This window comes from Sapajus apella, unplaced genomic scaffold (genome assembly GCF_009761245.1).
Source record: "Sapajus apella isolate SASKATOON/1434 unplaced genomic scaffold, GSC_monkey_1.0 scaffold23, whole genome shotgun sequence".
NCBI lineage: Eukaryota > Metazoa > Chordata > Mammalia > Primates > Cebidae > Sapajus > Sapajus apella.
Window position 1 is genome coordinate 1,376,667 of NW_022436963.1, and position 24,135 is coordinate 1,400,801.

The 24,135-nt window shown below is 42.7% G+C and overlaps 2 protein-coding genes across 8 annotated transcripts in view; both read right to left on the bottom strand.

Moving 5' to 3' along the window:
- The window catches only part of IP6K1 (inositol hexakisphosphate kinase 1), a 61,326-nt gene that overhangs the window by 21,484 nt on the left and 15,707 nt on the right, over nucleotides 1–24,135 (bottom strand). For 3 of the 6 annotated variants that reach the window (XM_032289855.1, XM_032289857.1, XM_032289856.1), the window contains one exon: nucleotides 1,677–2,027. In XM_032289855.1, coding sequence (XP_032145746.1) covers nucleotides 1,677–1,899 — 223 coding nt within the window. In that variant the 5' untranslated portion in view covers nucleotides 1,900–2,027. Of the gene's footprint in view, nucleotides 1–1,676; nucleotides 2,028–9,429; nucleotides 9,447–9,835; nucleotides 9,855–14,180; nucleotides 14,199–24,135 lie in introns of those variants that run through there. The other 3 variants (XM_032289859.1, XM_032289858.1, XM_032289860.1) reach the window with 3 other exon arrangements.
- Nucleotides 18,829–20,005, bottom strand: LOC116559301 (ras-related protein Rab-18-like). Of its 2 annotated transcripts, XM_032289865.1 has the most exons (2): nucleotides 19,523–20,003; nucleotides 19,247–19,455 (listed from the first exon to the last, which is right to left on the bottom strand). In XM_032289865.1, the coding sequence occupies exons 1-2, from the start codon at nucleotides 19,905–19,907 to the stop codon at nucleotides 19,247–19,249; spliced, it is 594 nt and encodes a 197-aa protein (XP_032145756.1). In that variant the 5' UTR covers nucleotides 19,908–20,003. The 2 variants fall into 2 exon arrangements, with proteins under 2 accessions (XP_032145755.1, XP_032145756.1); XM_032289864.1 differs by having other exon boundaries at nucleotides 18,829–20,005.

Here is a 24,135-nt window from a genome sequence, read left to right on the forward strand (position 1 = left end):
AACTAAGCCAGACACAAAGGTCAAAAATTGTAATGATTTCAGCCAGGCTCAATGGCTCATGCCTGTAATCACAGCACTTTGGGAGGCTGAGGTGGGCAGATCATGAGGTTAGGGGTTCGAGACCAGCCTGACCAACATGGTGAAACCCCCTCTCTACTTAAAAATACAAAAAAATACTTAGCCAGGCATGGTGGCACGCACTTGTAATCCCAGCTACTTGGGAGGCTGAGGCAGGAGAATTGCTCGAACCCAGGAGGTGGAGGTTGCAGTGAGCCGTGGGTGCGTCACTGCACTCTAGCCTGGGCACGGAGCAAGATTCTGTCTCAAAAAACAAAAAAATTGTAATGATTTTACTTACATGAAATATCTACAACAGGTAATTCTGTAGAGGCAGAAAGTAAACAAGAGGTTACCAGGGGATCAGATGATAGAAGAATTGGGAGTTATTATCATTACTATTTTTATTTATTTTTTTTTTTGAGACGGAGTCTTGCTCTGTTGCCCAGGCTGGAGTGCAGTAGCATGATCTCAGATCATTGCAACCTCTGCCTCCCTGGTTCAAGCGATTCTCCTGCCTCAGCCTCCCAAGTAGCTGGGACTACAGGTGCACACCACCACGCCCCGCTAATTTTTGTATTTTTAGTAGAGATGAGGTTTCGCCATATTGGCCAGGCTGGTCTCAAACTCTTGACCTGTGAGCCATCCGCCTCGGCCTCCCAAAGTGCTGGGATTACTGGCGTGAGCCACCACACCTGGCCGGGAGTTATTATTTAATAGGTACAGAGTTTACTTCAGATGATGAAAAATTCAAGAAATGGACAGTGGTAATGGCTATACAACACTATGAATGTATTTAACGCCACTAAATTATATACTTTAAAACGGCAAATTTTATGTTATGTACATTTTACCAAAAAAAAATTTTAAGTTAAGGAAACAAAAAGTCAATTCTATAGTACTAGTTTTTCTAAATTGAAACTCTCCTAAGTAAATAATAGTGTTAGCCTGACTGAAATCATACAATGTTAGAGAAGTTACAAAGCAGAACATAAAAAAAAAACTTACAATGAGCAATCATAAAAATTTATAAACACTGACAAAGATCAGATTTTAAAATAAAGTGAGTTAATTCAAGTATAATTAATATTCATAAGGTTCTTTTCTATAAAGTTTACTTATATTTTAAAATAAATTACTTTTCCTTCAAATATTTACTAGGACTTTCAGGCCCCAGAAAGTCCCTGCAATTCTTACCATCAATTCTTTGCCCCAGCACATACAGACACAGGCTCCACACAGCCCCGTTGCCAGCTATCCACCCACTTTAACCTGGAAGTATCAATTAGTCCTCCTCTGGGACGAGAGAAATGCTTCCCTCTTCTCTCCTAGACTACTGTCACAGTAAATGGGAAAACTCATTGACAACAACATGCTCTTTTCCACCAATGGAACTTAATGCTGTGACTTTTTCTCAGCTTTACCTATCAATAAATTTAATTTTCAAGATCTAAAGATCTTGCTGATGCTTTCAGCCTCTAATTTTACCTAACAAATTGACTTAAGTGTTTTGAGAAGAGACCTACAATGACATCCCTTGGCAAACAAAACAAGAAAAACTGTGGCAAGAAGTCTATAAGCCCAAGGCTGCTGTGCTCATTAAACGGCCAGTAACTGACCTTTGTATTCAGGGGTAAACTCCTTCATTTCGGGAGGGAGGGACTCGTAGAAGCGCTGTTCCCGGGAGATGAGGGGCTTGCACACAGTGTGATCGTCGTAGCGCATCATGCTGCTGTGTCCGCCTACTTGGTGGATGAAGGGCTCCAGGAGGACTCCCCGGTCTCCAGCCCGACTTGCATTCTTGCCATACTGCCCCACTTCCATGGTTTGACAAACACACATTGCGTTGGGGGCCAGTTGAACACTGAGGGCAGAGGATGTAGCACATGGGCCACAAAGGGAGAGCTAGGTAGAAGGTCCTGGCCAGCTGAAAGCCAATGGTCAGATTCTATTCAGCTTATTATTCTGTCCTACAGAAAAGGAGAGAGGAAAAGGGAATCAAAACATCAGGCAAGTCACAATTTCCCTCGAGCTCCATGAATGAGAGCAGGGACTCTGTTTTGTTCCCTGCTATGTGTATCCCCAGTACATACAATACTACCTGGCACATGAAAGGAAGTTGGTTAAATTTCTACTGAATGATGCAACCTTGCCTCTTCCATCTATCTTGCGTACAGAAGCCCATATTCTCTGCCTTTCCTAGTTCTCACATCCCTTCTAAGTTATCTAAAGGATTTCATTTTAGAGCTACAGCACATCACAACCATCAGGAAAGCTATCCCGGTTTACTTCACACGCAAAGATGAGATCAGAGGCCGGGCACAGTGGCTTACACCTGTAATCCCAGCACTTTGGGAGGGTGAGGTGGGTGGATCATGAGGTCAAGAGATCGAGACCATCCTGGCCAACATGGTAAAACCCCATCTCTACTAAAAATACAAACTTTAGCTGGGTGTGGTGGCACACACTTGCAGTCCCAGCTACTCAGGAGGCTGAGGCAGGAGAACTGCTTGAACCTGGAAGGCAGAGGTTGTAATAAGCCGAGATCACGCCACTACACTCCAGCCTGGCAACACAAGACTCTGCCTCAAAAAAAAAAAAAAAAAAAAAAAGATGCAATCAGAAAAAAAACAGAAGGCAATGGGAATTTTTTCTGTTCAGACTCCTCAGGATATCCAGCAATAGTAAAGGCTTCTCCTTGACTCAGAGAAAGGTTTCTGTTTGAGAAATTAGGTCACATGAGATTCCCAAATTCTCCACTAAAGGTTCCAAGGACCAGACAGGACGCCATTCCTTGCTGAGCTGTAGGGCTGTAGTCCCCAACATTTTTTGGCAGCAAGAATGAGTTTCACGGAAGACAATTCTTTCCTGGACCAGGTGTGGGGGTGATGGTTTCAGGATGAGTAAGACACATTAGATTTACTGAACACTGTATTTCTATTATTATTATATTGTAATATATAGTGAAACAATTATACAACTCACCATGATATAGAATTCTTGGAAGCCCTAAGCTTGTTTTCCTGCAAATAGACACCCCATCTTGGAATGATAGGAGACAGTGACAGATCATCACGCATTAGATTCTCATAAGGAGTATGCAACCTAGATTCCTCACATGTGCAGTTCACAATAGGGTTTGTGCTCCTATGAGAATCCAATGCCATTGCTGATCTGACAGTAGGTGGAGCTCAGGCGATAATTCGAGCAAGGGGAGCAGCTGTAATTACAGATGACGCTTTGCTTGCCTGCTCGCCCACCACCCACCTCTTGCTGTGAGGCCCATTTTCTATCAAGCCATGAACCAGTACCCAAGAACCGCTGCTACAGATCACTAAAGAGGTTTTGCTTTTCCCAAAGGAATTCAGGCTTCATATTTCTTCTACTTTAAATCTATGGTTGTCAATTTATGACCATTCCCTTTCTGCATGACTCTATACCAACCAGTGGGACAAGGTAAAGCTCCTTGTACTCAAACTCCCTCTTTATAATGTCGAATTCCTCTCAAAAAATTTAAAGTAGTTGGCAACTTTCCTAACACTGAGTGTATTTTTAGTTAGGAATGTAATCAGCAAGACTACTTCAGAAAGATTAAGACCAAAAAGAAAAAGTATTAGTAGAGCAGGAATATGTTCCCACTTGTAAGAGACAAACCACTGGGTTTTCTGCTGTTGTTTTTTCCTGGACGTTGTAATTATGGGCAAAATGGGGTACAAAAATACCACTGCTGAGCTGTGATCAGACTACTGCACTCCAGCCTGGGTGACAGAGCAAGACCCTGACTCAAAAAAAAAAAAAAAAAAAAAAAAAAAGAAAAGGAAAAAAAAACTACTGCAAAACTGCAAAATCTTCTTAACCCAACATTGCCCAGGCAGCTATCTAAGTTTTATTTCACTGCTATCACCAAAATATTCTGTACTCCCACTCCCCCAGACTGCACTATTTTAATGCACATACACTTCTTTTTTTTTTTTTTTTTTTTTTTTTTTTTATCCTGGAATCTAGGAATACTACCCGAGGCAGAGTTGCCTTATCCTGAAGGCAGTATTGCCTTGTCCCAGGTAGTATTCCTAGACTCCATTCCCTCCAAACGTGAGTATAGTGCACACATCTATGGCTCCTAAGGTATCCTATGCCAGCTCTACCACATCAGTATACCGCTGTGCTGTCATCTAGTTACTCATCTGTCATCACAACCATCTCCCTTATCTCCACAGAAAAGGTCCAAGGCAGTTTCCAGCATGTAGTAAGTATTCCAAAAAAGAGTTGTCGTATTGGGGAAAAATTGGGGGAGCAGTTGTGGAGGGCAGGTTGGGGTCTCTCGAGGCGGTCAGTGCAGCTGTGGATTCTGTTCAGTACTGTAGATCAGCTCCTGCCCTGGCCCTAGTCAGGATGAAGGAGGCCTATTTCTAGCTGTGTGTCTCCCCGGGATTGCTTCTGACTATGGACAAAAGGAGACTGCTAAACTTTCTAACCTGAGTCACTGGGTGGCTGGGAAAAGACAGGGGTCATAGTGACAGGTGTCCCAGAAGTGTACTGCAGGAGAAGAGTCAAGGAAATAGGCCAGGAGCAGTGGTTCATGCCTGTAATCCCAGCACCTTGGGAGGCCAAGGCGGGCGGATCACCTGAGGTCAAGAGTTTGAGATCAACCCGGCCAACATGGCGAAACCCTGTTTCTGCTAAAAATACAAAAAAAAAAAAAAAGTTAGCCAGGCATGGTGGCGCATGACTGTAATCTCAGCTACTTGGGAAGCTGAGGCACAAGACATCACTTGAACCGAGAAGGTGGAGGTTGCAGTGAGCTGACCAATTGCTCAGTCTCAAAAAAGAAAAAAGGGCCGGCTGTGGTGGCTCACACCTGTAATCCCAGCACTTTGGGAGGCTGAGGCAGGCAGATCACGAGGTCAGGAGATAGAGACCATGCTGGCCAACATGGTGAAACCCCATTTCTACTAAAACTACACAAATTAGCTGGGTGTGGAGGCATATGCCTATAGTCCCAGCTACTCGGGAGGCTGAGGCAGGAGAATCACTTGAACCCAGGAGGTGGAGGTTGCAGTGAGCCAAGATTGCGCCACTGCACTCCAGCCTGGCAACAAAGAGAGATTCGGTCTAAAATAAATAAATAAATAATAAAAATAAAACGAAAAGGAAAAAATAATTCCAATAGCACTTCCCCTGACTCTGAGAGATCTGTGGCAACTTCTGCAACTTCCACAGGACAGAGGGCAGAGTCCACTTTTCAGTCTTTCTAGACATTTGGTATTCAACATAAAGTCATAGCATTGTTTTTGTGTTTGAAATAGTCTCCTAAGAGCAAATATACCACATAGCTATAACTGTTTTTGTTTTGTTTTGCTTTTGAGATACTGCTCCCGGCCTATAACTTTGATTGTTACTTTTTTAATAACCCTGGAATCTGGAATAGTCGAAGTACCCAAAACCCTCTCAAGCTCTGTGAAGCCTTGCTTTACAAGGTGTGAGTGAAGCTTCATAAGTCACTTAATTTCTCCAAGTCTCCTCACACTCCTAACCCTTTGGGATTTGCAGATGCAGGTAAAGGGCTTGGGCTTGCCTCGCCTAGTGCCCAGCCCTGGAAATAGCAACAGCTCTGACTGAGATTGCGTCACTGCACTCCAGTCTGAGCAACAGAGCAAGACACTGTCTCAAAAAGAAAATAAACTTTAATTAGAAAAAGTTTTTAAATGCCTTTTGACCACAGACTAGAAAAAAATTCCATACACAAAACACACAAACCACAAATTAGGCCATATTAATACTGTATACATTTTTTTAAACTTTTAAAATTACTTCTTAGCTAAGCAGATTCCAAAAATTACTTAAATTTTAACAGCTATTATAAAATTCACTAAGCCGGGTGCGGTGGATCATGCCTGTAATACCAGTACTTTGGGAGGCTGAGACAGGTGGATCATGAGGTCAGGAGTTCAAGACCAGCCTGACCAACACGGTGAAACCCCATCTCTACTAAAAATACAAAAATTAGCCAGGCCTGGTGGTTGGCCCCTGTAGTCCCAGAACTCAGGAGGCTGAGACAGGAGAATCGCTTGAACCTAGGAGGCGGAGGTTGCAGTGAGCTAAGGTGGTGCCACTGCATTCCCGCCTGGGCAAAAGAGCAAGATTTCATCTCAAAAAAATAAAAATAAAAATAAAGTATACACAACAATGACTTTCAGTAAATTTACAGGACTGTATAACCATACCTCAAATCCAATATAAAAACATTTCTATTACACCAAAAAGAACTCTCATGCCCATCTGCAATCCTCGTTCCCACTCCCAGCCAAACTAAACTTATTTTTTGCATAGGAGAACCATAAATGAACATTAGAGTCAAACAGATTAGGAGATGCTATTTGTTTTCTGTTTTTATTTTTTTAAACGGTCTTGCTTTGTCACCAGGCTGGAGTTCAGTGGTGCGATCTTGGCTCACTGCAGTCTTGACCTCCCAGGTTCAAGCCATCCTCCTGCTTCAGTCCGCCAAGTAGCTGGGACTACAGGCATGCACTACCATGCCCAGCTAATTTTTGTATTTTTTGTAGAGACAAGGTTTAGTCATGTTGCCTGGTCTGGTCTCACCTGAGCTCAAGCAATCTTCTCACATAGGCCTCCCGAAGTGCTAGGTAAATTATGGGTGTAAGCCATGGTGCCCAGCCTGCAATTTTTACAGCTAGAAAAATAAGCAGAGTGTCTGAAGAATTCCTATAAATTGAAGTAAAAAAAAAAAAAAAAAAAGGAAAAAATGCAATTCACAAAAGAGTAACCTCAGATGGCCAATGAACATGTGAAAAGACATCCTCCCTTCACAATTAATCAGGGCAATTCAAATTAAAATAAGAAATCATTTCACTTTTTTTTTTTTTTTTGAGACAGAGTCTGGCTCTGTCACCCAGGCTGGAGTGCAGTGGTGCGATATTGGCTCACTGCAATCTTCATCTCCCAGGTTCAAGCAATTCCCAAGCCTCAAGTAGCTGGGACTACAGGTAGATGCCACCATGCCTAGCTAATTTTATTTTTGTATTTTTGGTAGAGACAGGGTTTCGCCATGTTGGCCAAGTTGCTCTGAAACTCCTGACCTCAGATGACCTGCCTGCCTCAGCTGCCCAAAGTGCTGGGATTATGGGCACAAGCCACCACACTCAGTGGCCATTTCACTTTTTGCCATAAGACTGTCAAAAAATAAAAAGTCTACAAGCTCTGCATTCCTCCCCATCCCCATTTTTTTTTTTTTTTTTTTTTGTCTTTACTTCTTATCCTTTTCCCCACTGCTTATTATCCCACTCCAGCCATACTGGCCTACATGATGTTTCTCGAATACATCATGCATATATTCCCAGTTCTTTGCACTAGTCATTCCCTTTGCCTAAACATTCTTCGCCCAGATATCCACATGGCCAACTCCCTTACCACCTTCAAAAGGCTTTGATCAAATGCCTCTTTCTCAATGAAAGGTCTACTCTACCTTCCCTAGTTTAAACTGCAACCCCACCTGCACTCTCCACCCTCTTTAATTAGCTCTACTTTTTTTTTTTTTTCCCATTAAGGCATTTATCCCCTTCTGGCATATTACATACTTTACTTACTGATGATGTCTACTGTTTAATTGTTATTATTATGCTGTCAGTTATATGAGTATCCTAAGTGCCCACAGTAGTACCTGGCACATGGTAGCTACACAATAAATCTGGCGGAATAAATATATGTATGTTTATGATACACATAACAGATGTATATAGTAGGGTAAATATGTAACATATGAAAAAATGTTTATGAAGGCACAAGTTCTTTTTGTTTTAAAATATTAGGGTTGTAAACCAAAAAAATTTACATTTCTAATCTAAATCTAGCAAAAACCAGAACAAACGGGTTACTTGGCTTTATGAAGAACAAAATATGTTGGCCACATGACAGAATTCCAAGTCAGCAAATAAAGAGAACATAAAATTCTGTGTTCTAACTCTAAAAATATTTGATATATGAAAGAAAAATAGGTTTAGGCCACAGGTTGGAGAGACGCGAGACCTCTGTGGCCGCCAGCAATAAAGACCCTGCAATTTGGCATACTTTTGTCTTGGTGTTGACTTTCTATGCTCACTCCAGTACATTCTGGAGGTCCCACCGAGGTTTATCTTCGTCCATCACCAGACAAAAGCCGTCTCAGAGTCTCGCCCAGGCAGCAGCTCCCACCTTGGGGACCTCTAGAGGAGGCGCCCCCTGAGACATTCCAGGGCCCCAGAGTTCCGGCCCCATGGAGGATGAGTGACTACCTGGCCGACATTCACCCGAAATTCCTCAGGGTCCCAGGAACCTCCGGAGTCCTTACAGGCGCTCCAATCTGTTCAATCTCAGACACACCAGCTCATTAAGGACACCCATCCCACCCCACTGGACCTCACAGAGCAGCCAACACACCCTTTCCAGCCAGGAGACTCTGTCCTTGTTAAAAGATTCGCCACCTCTGGCCTCACTCCCTGCTGGAAGGGACCCTACATGGTTATCCTGACCAAACCCACCGCACTCAAGGTGGACGGACTAACGGCCTGGATTCATCACACCCACGTCAAGACTGCCCCACAAGAAGGACAACGGAGCATCAAACACTCATCCCCAGATTCACTAAAGCTAAGACTTGTGCACTGTTCGCGGTCACCACCCTCGCAACCCTAATCTGTGCTGTAAATCCCTATAGCAACCCCCACCTAAAACCCACCTACTATCAATGGGTCCTCACCGAGGTCTCCACTGGAGGATATGTTAGTTCCTTAACCGGGAAGGGATCCACCCTAGTCAACTTAACCCTGAAGTATATTTCCAAAGAACCCCATTACCTTCTCCCTAGGCCTCTGTGCCCTCCTGGGCCTCAACCTAAATTTCAGAACAAGTGGAGGTGTAGCTGGGTGCGGCAGTTCAGGGGCAGAGCAACAACTATCTGTGTCCAGGATCCACCCCACAAAAAAAGATGGAACTATGGAGACTTAAATGAATTCTTTTGCCCCCACTGGGGTTGTGAAACTATCTCCACTATATCAGCGTACACCAAAAACATAAGACTCCTTCATCCCTTATAACCGAGACTCTCCCCCCATCCCCATGCTACATTGGGTCTTGTAATCCACTCAAGATAGCTGTAACTACCCCAGATGGTAGATGGACAACGGGGCGAACCTGGGGTCTCAGAGTATATATGTGTGGATAGGACATGGGAAACATCTTTGCCACTCCTACTGGGACTCATGTGGCCACTGCCTCCTAAACCAACTGCTCAGGTTCATAAAATCTAGGGTAGACTCTGTAAAATTAATGATATTAAGGTCTCAATATGGACCCTTAGAACCAACAAACAATACTAACTTGTTGGAGGAATCAATGATTTAATGCCTGTAAATTAAACAAGGGGGGAATGTGATGTGGTAAAAGCCCCATAAAACTGCATACCTCAATCATACCTTGGCTTTCTATTGAAACTGCTCTCTGTAACCCAAATGTGACAGGCAAGCAGTCCAAACCCAAACCCATGCCATCTTGGCCCCTGCGACTTGTAATAAGTAATTAAGGACTGTAATTTCCACCCATACCCAGACAATGTGTAAACAAATGCTAATCTTGACTTTTGTGAACCACTTAAGTAACAATCAGAATGTCAAAGGTCCCCTGGCCCTCAGAGCCCCTCACCCTCATCTCCGCCCATGAGGTTATTTACAGAATCCACTAGCCCTCAGAACGTCTGAAGCTCCTCACCCCCACCCCTGCCCCTTACCCTCACTCCCGAGGTGGTTTTACAGGTATAAAAGGTCTTGACACCCTCCTTTCAGGGCCACAGGTTGGACAGACGCGAGTCCTCCGTGGCCGCCGGCAATAAAGACCCTGCAATTTGGCATAAAAAAAAAAAAAAAGAAAAATAGGTTTAAATGTACCCAAATGAGTATAGCCACAATAACAAGGACAAAAATCAAAGAAAAATACAAAAGGAAAAAGAAGACAGCCTATGAGGAGGAGGATACAAAAAAGATTAAAAAGGGGGAAAAATCAGGCAAACACATATTCTCAACTGCAAAAGATGAATCAGGCCAAGCATGGTAGTTCATGCCTGTAATCCTAGCACTTCAGGAGGCCAAGACTAGAGGATCACTTGAGCCCAGGAGTTTGAGACCAGCATGGGCAACATGGCAAAACCTCATCTCTACCAAAAACAAAAATACAAAAATTAGCCAGGTATGGTGTTGTACACCTATAGTCCCAGCTACTCATCAGGAGACTGAGGTGGGAGGACGGCTTGAGCCCAGGAGGTGGAGGTTGCAACAAGCTGAAATCATACCTCTGTACTCCAGCTTGGGTGACAGATTCAGAGCCTGTCTCAAAAAAGAAAAAAAAAAAAAAAGATGAATCAGGCCAGGCATGGTGGCTCACACCTGTAATCCCAATGCTTTGGAAGGCCAAGGTGGAAGGGATTGCTTGAGGCCAGGAGTTCAAGACCAGTCTGGGCAACACAGCAAGATACTATCTCAATGAAAATAATAATGACAGTCAGGAGAACCAAAGAACTTACTGAACCAAATTTAGGAAAAATGATATGAGTAGTTTTTTTGGGGTCTATTTTAATGCAACAACATAGCAAGCCTAGAAAGTAACAATGAATAAAAAGCCTTGGCAGAGAAAGAGACTGCAATCAGATATGGTGACGAACAAGGTCAGGACTATTTTAAGAACTAGGAAGGCACTGTCTCCACAGCAATTTCAAGACAATACCTGGTCACCAGATTCTTTAGTTGGACAGGCACAGACACACACTAAAAATTCAGGATCAGTAGGTATGTACTCTAAGAAGTTCAGTTAGAATTCCAAATTTTTTGGCCAACATACTTTTACAACCTCAGATTAACCACTTGGGTTTAATATGCAATCTTTTTTTTTTTTTTTTGAGACAGGGTCTTACACTGTTGTCCAGTCTAGAATGCTGTGGTGCGACACAGTTCACTGCAACCTCAACCTCCTGAGCTAAAGTGATCCTCCCACATCATGAGCCTTCCAAGGAGCTGAAAACACAGGCGTGTGCCACCAAGCCTGGCTTTTTTTTTTTTTTTTGGTAGAGACAGAGTTTCACCATGTTGCCCAGGTAGTCTCAAACTCCTGAGCTCAAGAGATCCACCCACCTTGGCCTCCCAAAGTGCACCCAGCCACAGTTGCAACGTTTTTATAGAATAAAGTGAAGCATCTTTAGTGCCTTCACATTTAACAGGTGTATTTGCAGATTTCCTCAACATTTCACTAAAAATTAGTTTATAAACCTAGTATTTCTATTACCTCTTCTAAAATTAAATATATCCAATTAAGCACTAAAAGTATCAAAACAGATTATCATATCCTTTTTAAAATTCAACTTAAACTTGGTAAGTCAGGAATGCTAAGTAAAATTCTGGCAACAGTATTTTTGGTTTTGGCAAATGTGTCTATGATTCGTTTTTTACTGTCTGACACAATCTAAAGGAAAAATAATAAAATTACTTGAACTGAAAAGAGCACAATAAGCTGATAAGTCACTTGAACTGAAAAGAGCAACACGTAAAACTTGGGCTATACAGCTCTGGATTTTATGAAAACTAATTTCTAATTAATTTCAGAAATAAAAAAGCATTGGCATGGACTTTGACAGGAAAAGATACCAAAACACCTTCAAAAATCACAGACAAAAACACTATAGCAGAAAACATGAAAACACGTTTGTTCTCTAAAGCTTATAACTAAGGGAATCCAATGATTTCTTAAATTCAAGCCCATTCTTCCCTTTATATATGAGACTGTAGGCACTGATACAGACTAGGCATAGTTATGAGCGTGAGAGAGAACAATCTTCCTGTACTTTGAGGAGGGAAATGTAGGAAATGTTCTTCATGTAAGTAGGGCTATCAACTCTACTTGGAACCTGTCCTTCCAAGCTACCAGGAACTGGCACATCCCTCAGAAACCAGAAATGTATATAGATGTCTAGAATAATCTGGGAGAAGAAAGAGAGGGAATCTATATTGTCATTTGTCTCTAGAGAAGAGATGAAGAACTGTTTAGATTCCTGGGTCTCATCCCAGGAGCTAGGAAACTATGGCCTCCTAAGGCCACCTGGCTAAGAACAAACAGAGAAAAAGGAAAAAAGGAAACTTGGCAGGGAACCTGAGATGTGCCAGCCCGTCAACCAACAGCCAAAACAGAATTAATTTAGGTCAAGGAGAAAATCTAGAGTGTACTGAACCTCCTCCCTGTTTTTACTGGGTTTCTAAAGATTAGAAAGCTGTGCTTCCCTAAATATATTTTTCTTTTCTTTTTTTTTTTGAGACAGAGTCTCACTCTGTCACCCAGGCTGGAGTGCAATGGTGTGGGTTACAGAGTGAGACTCTTATCTCAAGTGTCTCAGCTTCAAGGGATTCTCCTGCCTCAGCCTCCCGAGTAGCTGGGACTACAGGCACATGCCACCATACACAGGTAATTTTTGTATTTTTAGTTGGCCAGGCTGGTCTCAAACTTCTGACCTCATGATCCACCCACTTCAGTCTCTTCAAGTGCCAGGATTACAGGCGTGAGCCTCCACACCCAGCCTAAATACATTTTTAAATAAAGACCCTTTTGAGGCCGGGCGTGGTGGCTCACGCCTGTAATCCAAGCACTTTGGAGGCCAAGGCGGGTGGATCGCCTGAGGTCGGGAGTTCAAGACCAGCCTGACCAACATGGTGAAACCACATCTTAAAAGATTAATTAATTAATTAATTAAAAAAAAAAAAAAAAGACCCTTTTGAAATCGGCTGTCAAATGTGCTAAGAAGTGGGGGAAAGGAGATATGTGAAGAATTTTCAGAACGGATGTCCAAAGTGATACAGGGGAAATAAACACGAAATGCACAAAAAGAAAGGAGAAACAAAGGTGTTCCATCCTTCTCACCTGAAACATTCTCTGCAAATGATTATGCTTTAACAAGAGACCACCAGATTACCTGTGCTGTGACTAAATAGTACATGTGAGCCATCCCTGAATCAGCTAAGTCTAACCTAGTGCATTTACAACTAAATGAAAATACAGTCAAACTTAGAAAGCACACATGTAGAAGGATGGGAGAAATGGTTCTAAAAGGAACACAAAACCACAGACCACTTAAAATTAGACTGTCTGAACTGCTCACATTTGAAATGAAGAGCTTCCTGGACTTGTTTCCTACTACCAATCCCACTGAAGATGAAAGCGGAAGAAACTTCCATACAACCAAAAGAAAGATGCAAAGGTCTGGTATCACAGACTAGGTTTCTGGGTGAATGGTAAACTCTGGCTCCCTTTCTTCACCTCTATCTTACTGTAGCTTAACTAAAATAGTTAAGGACTAAGGCAGAGGTAAATAAGCTCTAAGGTTACTGGGACACTGGTGTACACACTTCCCTACTGGGGAATTTTTCCTCACCATGGTATCTTTTTTTTTTTTCTATGAAATCAAATATATTAAATTTGTTAAAGCAGTTCAGGATTTTTTTTTAAGTTCTGGGGTACATGTGCAGATCTTGCAAGATTATTACATAGGTAGGCCAGGCGCGGTGGCTCACGCCTGTAATCCCAGCACTTTGGGAGGCCGAGGCGGGTGGATCACGAGGTCAAGAGATCGAGACCATCCTGGTCAACATGGTGAAACCCCGTCTCTACTAAAAATACAAAACATTAGCTGGGCATGGTGGCGCGTGCCTGTAATCCCAGCTACTCAGGAGGTTGAGGCAGGAGAATTGCCTGAACCCAGGAGGCGGAGGTTGTGGTGAGCCAAGATCACGCCATTGCACTCCAGACTGGGTAATGAGCGAAACTCCGTCTCAAAAAAAAAAAAAAAAAAAAGATTATTACATAGGTATACACATGCCATAGTGGTTTGCTGCCTCCATCCCCTCATTACCTACATTAGGTATTTCTCCTGTTATTCCTCCCCAATATCCCCACCCCCGCTACCCCTCCCCTAGTCCCCCACCCCCAAGAGACCCCAGTGTATGATGTTTCCCTCCCTGTGTCCATGTGTTCTCACTGTTCAACACCCACTTATGAATCAGAACATGCAGTGTTTGGTTTTATGTTCTTGTGTCAGTTACCTGCTCTCTCTGCTAGGCAGGGTGGCACTCATGCCTGTAATCCTAGAACTTTGGGAGGCCAAGGTGTGCAGATCACTTGAGCTCAGGAGTTTGAGACTAGCCTGGAGAACATGGCAAAACCCTGTCTCTACAAAAAAAATAAAAATAAAAAGCAAAAATTAGCTGGGCTTGGTGGCTCATGCCTGTAGATCCAGCTACTTGGGGGACTGAGACAGGAGGACTGCTTGAGCCTGGAAGCAGAGGCTGCAGTGAGCCAAGGTTGTGCCACTACACTCCAACTTGGGTAACAAAGTGAGTCTCTGTCTCAAAAAAAAAAAAAAAAAAATCAAATTAAAAATTTAAAAATCTGCTCTTTCAATTTCAGAAGACAAATAATAGTAACTCTTGTCACTCATGCTAATTTCAATTATCTATAACACTGGTTTTATATATGGGAGTTCATCCTAGGTACAAATCTACTATCTTATATTAGCAATATTCACATGTGTCCTACTATTCAAGAGGGAAAACATGGAAATAAAATTTCCTGCACCAAGAAGAGGTGAAGCCAAAGCTCTGGTCACAGCATTGACCTTTTTAGATTATCTGGAGGCTTTATTTAGGACCCCCTATCAAAAACGGTTACTAGTTTAAAACAAGAAAGCTCTCCAGAGTAAGGAATTATGCAACTATGAAATAGCTGCTAGCCATCCATTTCTCCATCAGTCAAGAACACTGGTGATGAGGCTGACATACCTATCAAAGACAGTTAACTACCATGGCACCTCTGTGGTTTCATATTGTTGGAGCATTCGTTATATCCCTGGGGGCTACAGCTCTCTGTAAGTTTGCTGTGGATGAACCAAGAAAGAAGGCATACTCAGATTTCTACAGAAATTATGACTTCATGGCCAGGTGTGGTGGCTCATGCCTATAATCCCAGCAATTTGGGAGGCCAAGGCAGGCAGATCACCTGAGGTCAGGAGTTCGAGACCAGCCTGGCCAACATGGTGAAACCCTGTCTTTAGTAAAAATACAAAAATTAGACAGGCATGGTGGGAGGCACCTGTAATCCCAGCTATTCAGGAGGCTGAGGCAGGAGAATCACTTAAACCCAGGAGGCAGAAGTTGCAGTGGGCCAAGATTTTGCTATTGCACTCTAGCCTAGGTGACAGAACGAGACTCCATCTCAAAAAAAAAAAAAAGTTTCTTTGGGTTGAATTACCTATTAGTTTTGTCACTAACAAATCTACTACCTTATATTAGCAATATTCACATGTATCCTACTATTCCAGAGGGAAAACATGGAAATAAAATTTCCTACACCAAGGAGAGGGGAAGCCAAAGCTCTGTGTTCCTGAACTACGAGACATGAAATGTGGGCTAACAAATAGTTTCTCGATAAATAAACAGTTTTTTGTTTTTTTTTTTAAAGAAATACCTCCTGTCTTTCTATGCTATCTCAATGACACCACAAAACTGTCAGACCTCCAAAGGGGCCTTTAGTCCTAGCTATTTTTTTTTGAGATGGAGTTTTGCTCTTGTTACCCAGGCTGGAGTGCAATGGCGCGACTTCGGCTCACCGCAACCTCCGCCTCCTGGGTTCAAGCAATTCTCATACCTCAGCATCCCGAGTAGCTAGGACTAAAGGCGTGCACCACCATGCCCAGCTAATTTTTGCATTTTTATTAGAGACGGGGTTTCACCATGTTGACCAGGATGGTCTCGATCTCTTGACCTGGTGATCCACCCGCCTCAGCCTCCCAAAGTGCTGGGATTATAGGCATGAGCCACCACACCCGGCCCCAAAGGAGTTTTAAATCACTGAATTCTGAGAGGCACCAAGAGGCAATATACATCTAAAAATCAGATATGGCTAAAATCTGGAGGACTCTTCCTTTGGGGATGAAATCATTTAAATGTCTTGATGCTATACTACTCTGAATATCACCTGAAAATATAATCAAAGATCAGACTCTTCAGGCACAGACACTGAGATGTATTCAGCTGCAGTCAAGGAATAAGGCAAAATGTCTACCACAAAATACAGCTCCAATGAGTTTTATTCTTTTTTTTTTTTTTTTTTTTTGAGACGGAGTTTCGCTCTTGTTACCCAGGCTGGAGTGCAATGGCGCGATCTTGGCTCACCGCAACCTCCGCCTCCTGGGTTCAGGCAATTCTCCTGCCTCAACCTCCTGAGTAGCTGGGATTACAGGCACGCGCCACCATGCCCAGCTAATGTTTTTTGTATTTTTAGTAGAGACGGGGTTTCACCATGTTGACCAGGATGGCCTCGATCTCTTGACCTCGTGATCCACCCGCCTCGGCCTCCCACAGTGCTGGGATTACAGGCTTGAGTCACCGCGCCCGGCTGAGTTTTATTCTTTTGAGATAATCTGCTGTTACCTCACATATGGTCGGGGACCAGCTCCAGTTCTCTTCTGCAAGGACCCTGTTCCTGGCATCCTATTTTCCTATTGGACCTCTCCATCTCAAGAGTCACACAGCATATTTCTTATATAGTTAGACATTTAGAAAACAGCATAAGGAGATTTCAGGGCACAAACTGCACAGGAACTCCCTCTTTCAGACACCACACAATCCTGGAGGCAACATAATGACTATCTATTTGAACATTCATCATGTAGATAAAGATTTTATTAGAGTCTTAGACTAAATAGCAAAAAAAAAAAAAAAGATTTTATTGAAGGGCACCCAGAAGCAGATCAGCAACATGCACATTAGACTATGTGAAGTAAATATGTGAAGAAAGCCCATAACAGAAGAGATGAACAACCAGCATAATGCCTCACAAAATGAAATCAGGGTTGACTGCATCAAGCAGATTAGATTCCAGCTGCCTTCCAACCCTCTAGTGAAATACCAGAATCATTACTTTTTCTTTCCTTCTTTTGAGAGAGGGTCTCAATCTGTCACCCACAATGGAATGCAGTGGCAGGATCATGGCTTACTACAGCCTTGAATTCTTGGGCTCAAGCAATCCTTCCACACCTCAGTCTTCTGAGTAGCTGGGACAACAGGCATGTCCTACCACACCCAGCTATTTTCCTGTTCTTTTTTTGTACAGATGAGGTCTCCCTTTATTGCCCACTCTGGACTCCATCTCCCAGCATCAGGCGATCCTCCTACTTCAGCCTCCCTAAGTGCTGATGTTGTAAGCCTGAGCCACCATGCCCAGTCTAATTATTATTTTTTTTTTTGTCACTCACAAAAACGCTTATCATTTGCAATTGTATACAGAGAACAAACTGCCCAGAAATTAAGTATTATAGCAACCAATCTTAAAGGACAAATAACTTATTTGGGGAGTTAAAATAGCGGAGATCAATGTAAATTAAATAACAAATGAGGCCGGGCGCGGTGGCTCAAGCCTGTAATCCCAGCACTTTGGGAGGCCGAGGCGGGTGGATCACGAGGTCAAGAGATCGAGACCATCCTGGTCAACATGGTGAAACCCCGTCTCTACTAAAAATACAAAAAATTAGCTGGGCATGGTGGTGCGTGCCTGTAATCCCAGCTACTCAGGAGGCTGAGGCAGGAGAATTGCCTGAACCCGGGAGGCGGAGGTTGCGGTGAGCCGAGATCGCGCCATTGCACTCCAGCCTGGGTAACAAGAGCGAAACTCCATCTCAAAAAAAAAAAAAAAATAACAAATGAGTGAGAAAATATACAATATACAATAGCAAGAGGTGAGAAAACTGAATACTGTGAAAAAGATTTATTAATCTGTACCAATTGGTTTTGATAAACTATTGGTTACTCGTTACAGTAAATTGTCAAGATTTTCATTGTGACAGTATTTTCCCTCACACATCAGAACCTAGAAGCAATATGCCTTTTTTTCCCCCACCCCTCAAAACACAGAAATAGGTTTTAGAATACCAACCAGACATTATGGAAGCCATAAGATACAGATATTCATCAACATTACACAAGCTACAATTGAGGTACCTGGACAAACACTACCAACATTTACGGGGAAAAAAAAAAAAGGTTGGTTTTAAAAGTGGTTAGTACTACGAGTTACAATAAACACACTATTAATGTCCTCCTGAAACCAAAACGGGCGAAAACCTTATTGCTATTCTGCCAAACACCATATAACTAAAAATTGAGTCATGAATCCAATATACATATGACAGGATTAAAATTCCAGTTAAGCAACTGAGCTAATCATTGAAGTAAATTAAAAATACCAAGTTTCTGGTTGGGCGCGGTGGCTCAAGCCTGTAATCCCAGCATTTTGGGAGGCCGAGGCGGGTGGATCACGAGGTCATGAGATCAAGACCATCCTGGTCAACATGGTGAAACCCCGTCTCTACTAAAAATACAAAAAATTAGCTGGGCATGGTGGCGCGTGCCTGTAATCCCAGCGACTCAGGAGGCTGGGGCAGGAGAATTGCCTGAACCCGGGAGGCGGAGGTTGCAGTGAGCCGAGATTGCGCCATTGCACTCCAGCCTGGGTAACAAGAGCGAAACTCTGTCTCAAAAAAAAAAAAAAAAAAAAAAAAAACCAAGTTTCTTTAAGCTATCAGTGCTGTTTAGGAGCATCATCCGAACAAATAGAGATTTAGTTATAAATTGGCCTGGGCTACATTCTGTAATGAAAATTTTGCTTAGTACTAAAAAAGAATCTCAAACATCCTAGAAAAGCTGTGGAATCATGCCCTTTATTATTCCTGAGAGAAAATTCGCCATGTTTGATGATACCTCTATTCTTCCCTGTGGTTCTAGGAGTTCTACGTACCAAGTAATCAGAAATTAATAGGAGTATTTAAGCAAAAAGAATACCAAAAGCAGACTTTGTATCAACATATAGTAGATGGATTTTTTAATTACATGATAAATGTAAATCATAAAATTGAATGTACTTATAAAGGAACACCTATTTTGTGCCACATAAAAAACCGCAGACTGCAAACTGTGCATGCTTACCATAACATTTTACCTGGGGCCGATGAGTGGGATTTCTTGCAAATATTTACTGCTATAATATAAAATAACTATGTGTAAACTGCAAGGTCCCTAAAATAGCAGTTAAAGAGTTTATATACAGAAAGATGTAACTATCTGATCAAATATGCAAGAGATGGAATTTCCCAGAGTTTGTAACACAGAACAATAACCACCCCAGGCTCCTCCTCCTTGGCCTTCTTCCCTGTGTGACAGTTTGACTCCTTTATTCTGGTTCTCACTCTCCCACAGTCCAGGGGTCTGAATGATCTTTTCAACAAGTTCTTCAAAGGCACATTGTACACTATCACAGGTTTTTGCACTTGCCTCTATAAACAACATGGAATGCTTTCGTGCAAATTTCAGGCCTTCATTTCTATCTACTTCACGATTTTCCTTATCAATTTTATTTCCAACTAGCATGTTTACTATGTCATTTCTTGTACAGTATGTTTCCAATTCATTTAACCAATTATCCAGTTTAACAAATGTGTCTCTTCTTGTGACATCATAAACTAATATAACACCCTGTGCACCTCTGTAATAGCTGGGAGTTAATGCTCTAAACCTCTCTTGACCAGCAGTATCCCATATTGCAAGTTTAGCCTTATTTCCATCCACTGAAATTGTTTTCACCTTAAAGTCAACACCTATTGTTGCTGCAAGTTCTGGATCAAACGTATCATCTGTGAACCTCAAGAGCAGGCTGGACTTGCCCACCCCACTCTCGCCGATGATGAGGATTTTCAGAGTGGTCAGCACGTCCTCGTCCATCCTGACCCCACTCCGCTCCTAGCCCAGCTGGCGGCCCCAGTGCGCCTCTCAGCCCTTCAGCAGGGGGAGCTGCTGCACATGCACGCCACTCCACGGCTGCCACTGCCCCTAATTACTACTTTTAAGCACTTTAAATATTAGAAAAGCGCTTCTGTCTGCCGGGCGTGGTGGCTCACACTTGTAACTGAGGCAGGCGGAATATGAGGTCAGGAGTTCGAGACCAGCCTGGCCAACATGGTGAAACCCTGTCTCTACTAAAAATACAAAAATTAGCCAGGCATGGTGGCAGGCACCTGTAATCCCAGCTACTTGGGAGGCTGAGGCAGGAGAATTGCTTCAACCCAGGATGTGGAAGCTGCAGTGAGCCAAGATCACGCCACTACACTTCAGCCTGGGTGACAGAGCAAGACTCCACCTCAAAACAAACAAACAAAGAAAAGCACTTCTGTCTACCTCATAGACAACCTGTAATGATATGGGGACTAACTTTCACCTACACAAACCCATCAACAACTACTCAACTTAGAAAAACAGAGAGGTGGAGGCCAGGCGCAGTGGCTCACACCTAGAACTCCAGTATTTTGGGAGACTGAGGTGGGCGGATAATCTGAAGCCAGAAGTTACCAGCATGGCCAAAATGGTAAAACCCCATCTTTACCAAAAACACAGAAATTAGCTGGGAATAGTGGCAGGTGCCTGTAATCCCTGCTATTCAGGAGGCTAAGACAGAAGAATCACTTGAACCTGGGAGGTAGAGGTTGCAGTTAGCCAAGATCACACCACTCCCCTCCCGGGGGAACAAGGGGGAACCCCTCCCTCCCAAAAAAAAAAAAAAAAAAAAAAAAGAAAAGAAAAGCGGATAGGTGGTTTCACAGATACATCATTCCTTAAGAGCAGTTTCCAAACTTCTCTACACCCTCAACTTCCTTTCCTGACTCTCATGTGACATCAGGAACTGAACAGCCTGAACTTGTAGAGCTGTCAGGATTCTGGGAAGTCAGAAACCATGTGGAAAAAAAAAAAATCAATGCCACAACTAACAAATTATGTAACCCTTCAATATGCCAATTCACCTGTTTTCCCTGTCAGTAGATTTGAGATTACTTATCTACTTCTCAGAGTGAAGTAGTATATGAAAAAACACTTTCAAATATATGCTGTACTGATGCAGCTAAAGCAATGCTAAAGTGTTAAAGTCTAAAAAGTATTCCAGGCTGGGCGTGGTGGCTTGTGCCTGTAATCCCAGCACTTTGGGAGGCCGAGGCAGGTGGATCATGAGGTGAGGAGTTTGACACCAGCCTGGCTGACATGGCAAAACCCCATCTCTACTAAAATTACAAAAATTAGCTGGGAGTGGTGGCAGGCACCTGTAATCTCAGCGGCTGGGGAAGCTGAGGCAGGAGGATCACTTGAACCTGGGAGTCGGACGTTGCAGCGAGCAGAGATCATGCCATTGCACTCCAGCCTGGGCAACAAGAGTAAGACTCTGTCTCAAAAAAAAAAAAAAAAAAAAAAATCACAAGGGCCTGTAATCCCACTATTTTGGGAAGCCAAGGCAGGAGGATTGCTTAAGCTGTTGAAACCAGCCTGGGCAATAAAACTGAGATCCCATCTCTACTCTAAAATGCTGATTAATTAATTTAAAAACAGTAAAAACACCACCCACAGAATGGCAGAAAATATTTGCAGATCATGTATCTGATAAAGGATTAATATACAGAACATATGAACTACCTGTATAACAACAAAAAAAAATCCCAATTCAAAAATGGGCAAGGGCCTTAGACATTTCTCTAAAGATTCACAAATGGCCAAAAAATATGCAAAAAAGATGCTCAACATCATTAGTCATTACGGAAATGCAAATCAAAGTCACAATGAGAAACCACTTCACACCCATGTTATAAAAAAACACAAAAAATAGAAAATAAGTGTTGGCAAGGATATGAAAAAATTGTAACACTTGTGCACTGCTGGTGAGAATGTAAAGCAGACAGTATGGCAACTCCTCAAAAAGCTAAACATAGAATTACCATATGATTCAACAATTCCACTTTTAGGTCTATACCCAAAAGAACTGAAAGGAGGAATCCAAAACAGATATTCATATACCAATGTTCACAGCATTATTCACAATAACCAAATGGTGCCTACGACCCATGTCCATCAACAAATAAATGGATGAAGACATGTGGTATATACATACAGTGAAATATTATTCAGCCTTTTTAAAAAAGGAACAAAATTCCTGATGCATGTCACAACATGGATGAATCCTGAAAACATTTTGCTAAGTGAAATAAGCCAGGCACAAAAGGGAAAAAAATTGTATAACTCCACTTACATAAAATAAAATACAGCTGGATGCGTTGGCTCAAGCCTATAATTCCAGCATTTTGGGAGGCTGAGGCAGGCAGACCACCTGAGGTCAGGAGTTCAAGATCAGCCTGGCCAACATGGTGAAACCCCTTCTCTACTAAAAATACAAAAATTAGCTGGGTATGGTGGAGGGCACCTGTAATCCCAGTTACCTGGGAGGCTGAGGCAGGAGAACTGCTTGAACCTGGGAGGTGGAGGTTGCAGTGGGCCAAGATCAGGCCACTACAGTGCAGCCTGGATGACAGAGTGAGACTCGGTCTCAAAAATAAAATAAACCCACGCCTGAAATCCCAGAACTTTGGTAGGCCGAGGCGGGCAGATCACGAGGTCTGGAGATCAAGACCATCTTGGCTAACACTGTGAAATCCCGTCTCTACTAAAAATACAAAAAATTAGCTGGGCATGGTGGGGTGCACCTGTAGTCCCAGCTACTTGGGAAGCTGAGGCAGAAGAATTGCTTGAACCTGTGAGGCAGAGAATACAGTTAGCCAAGATCACGCCACTGCACTCCAGCTGGAGCAACAGAGCAAGACTCCATCTCAAAAATAAAATAAAATAAAATAGGCAAATTTACTGAGACAAAAAGAAGATTTTTAAGAGTGTACAATGCCAGGCGCAGTGGCTCACGCCTGTAATCCCAGCACTTTGGGGGGCTGAGGTAAGTAGATCCCAAGGTCAGGAGTTCAAGAACAGCCTGGCCAACATGGTGAAACTCCATCTCTACTAAAAATACAAAAATTAGCCTGGCATGGTGGTACACACCTGTAATCCCAGTTACTGGGGAGGGTGAGGCAGAAGAATCACTTGAACGCAGGAGCTGGAGGCTGCAGTGAGCCAAGATCACACCACTATACTCCAGCCTGGGCAACAGAGTGAGACTCTGTCTCAAAAAAAAGTTTGTACAAGTGGCTGGGGGAGGTGAGAATGGGGTGCTACTATATAACTGGTAGAGTATCTATTTGAGGTGATGAAAAAAGTTCTCAAAACAGCACTGTGAATATATTTAATGCCACTGCATCATACACTTCAAATGCTAAATTTGAAGGTTACAATGCTAAATTTTCTTAAGTGTATTTACTACAATTTAAAATTTTCATTTACGGCAGGGCGCAGCGGCTCATGCCTGTAATCCTAGCACTTTGGGAGGCCAAGGTGGGTGGATCACCTGAGGTCAGGAGTTCAAGACCAGCCTGGCCATCATGGTGAAACCCCATCTTTAAAAAAAAAAAAAAAGAAAGAAAGAAAAAAAAATTTCATTTACAACAGCATCAAAAAAATCCAATGTCTTGGGTCAAATTTAACAAAACATAAAAGAACTCTACACTGAAAACAATCATATAATGTAGCAAGATAGTAAAGAAGGCCGGGCGCGGTGGTTCAAGCCTGTAATCCCAGCACTGTGGGAGGCTGAGGCGGGTGGATCATGAGGTCAAGAGATCGAGACCATCCTGGTCAACATGGTGAAACCCCGTCTCTGCTAAAAATACAAAACATTAGCTGGGCATGGTGGCGCGTGCCTGTAATCCCAGCTACTCAGGAGGCTGAGGCAGGAGAATTGCCTGAACCCAGGAGGCGGAGGTTGCGATGAGCCGAGATCGCGCCATTGCACTCCAGCCTGGGTAACAAGAGTGAAACTCCGTCTCAAAAAAAAAAAAAAAAAAAAAACTCCTCACTTTGGAAGGTCTATACGGGCAGACAGTAAAGAAGGCATAAATCAAGAAATATGCCACATATAGCACATGGATTAGAAGACTCAATATAGTTAAGATGTCAATTATCACCAAATGAATCTATAAATTCAATGGAATTGCAACAATAATGCCAGCAGAATTTTTTACAGAAATTGACA

Excerpts from the sequence above, each read along its gene's own strand:
- LOC116559301 (XM_032289864.1), bottom strand. The coding sequence starts at position 19,907 with ATGGACGAGGACGTGCTGACCACTCTGAAAATCCTCATCATCGGCGAG.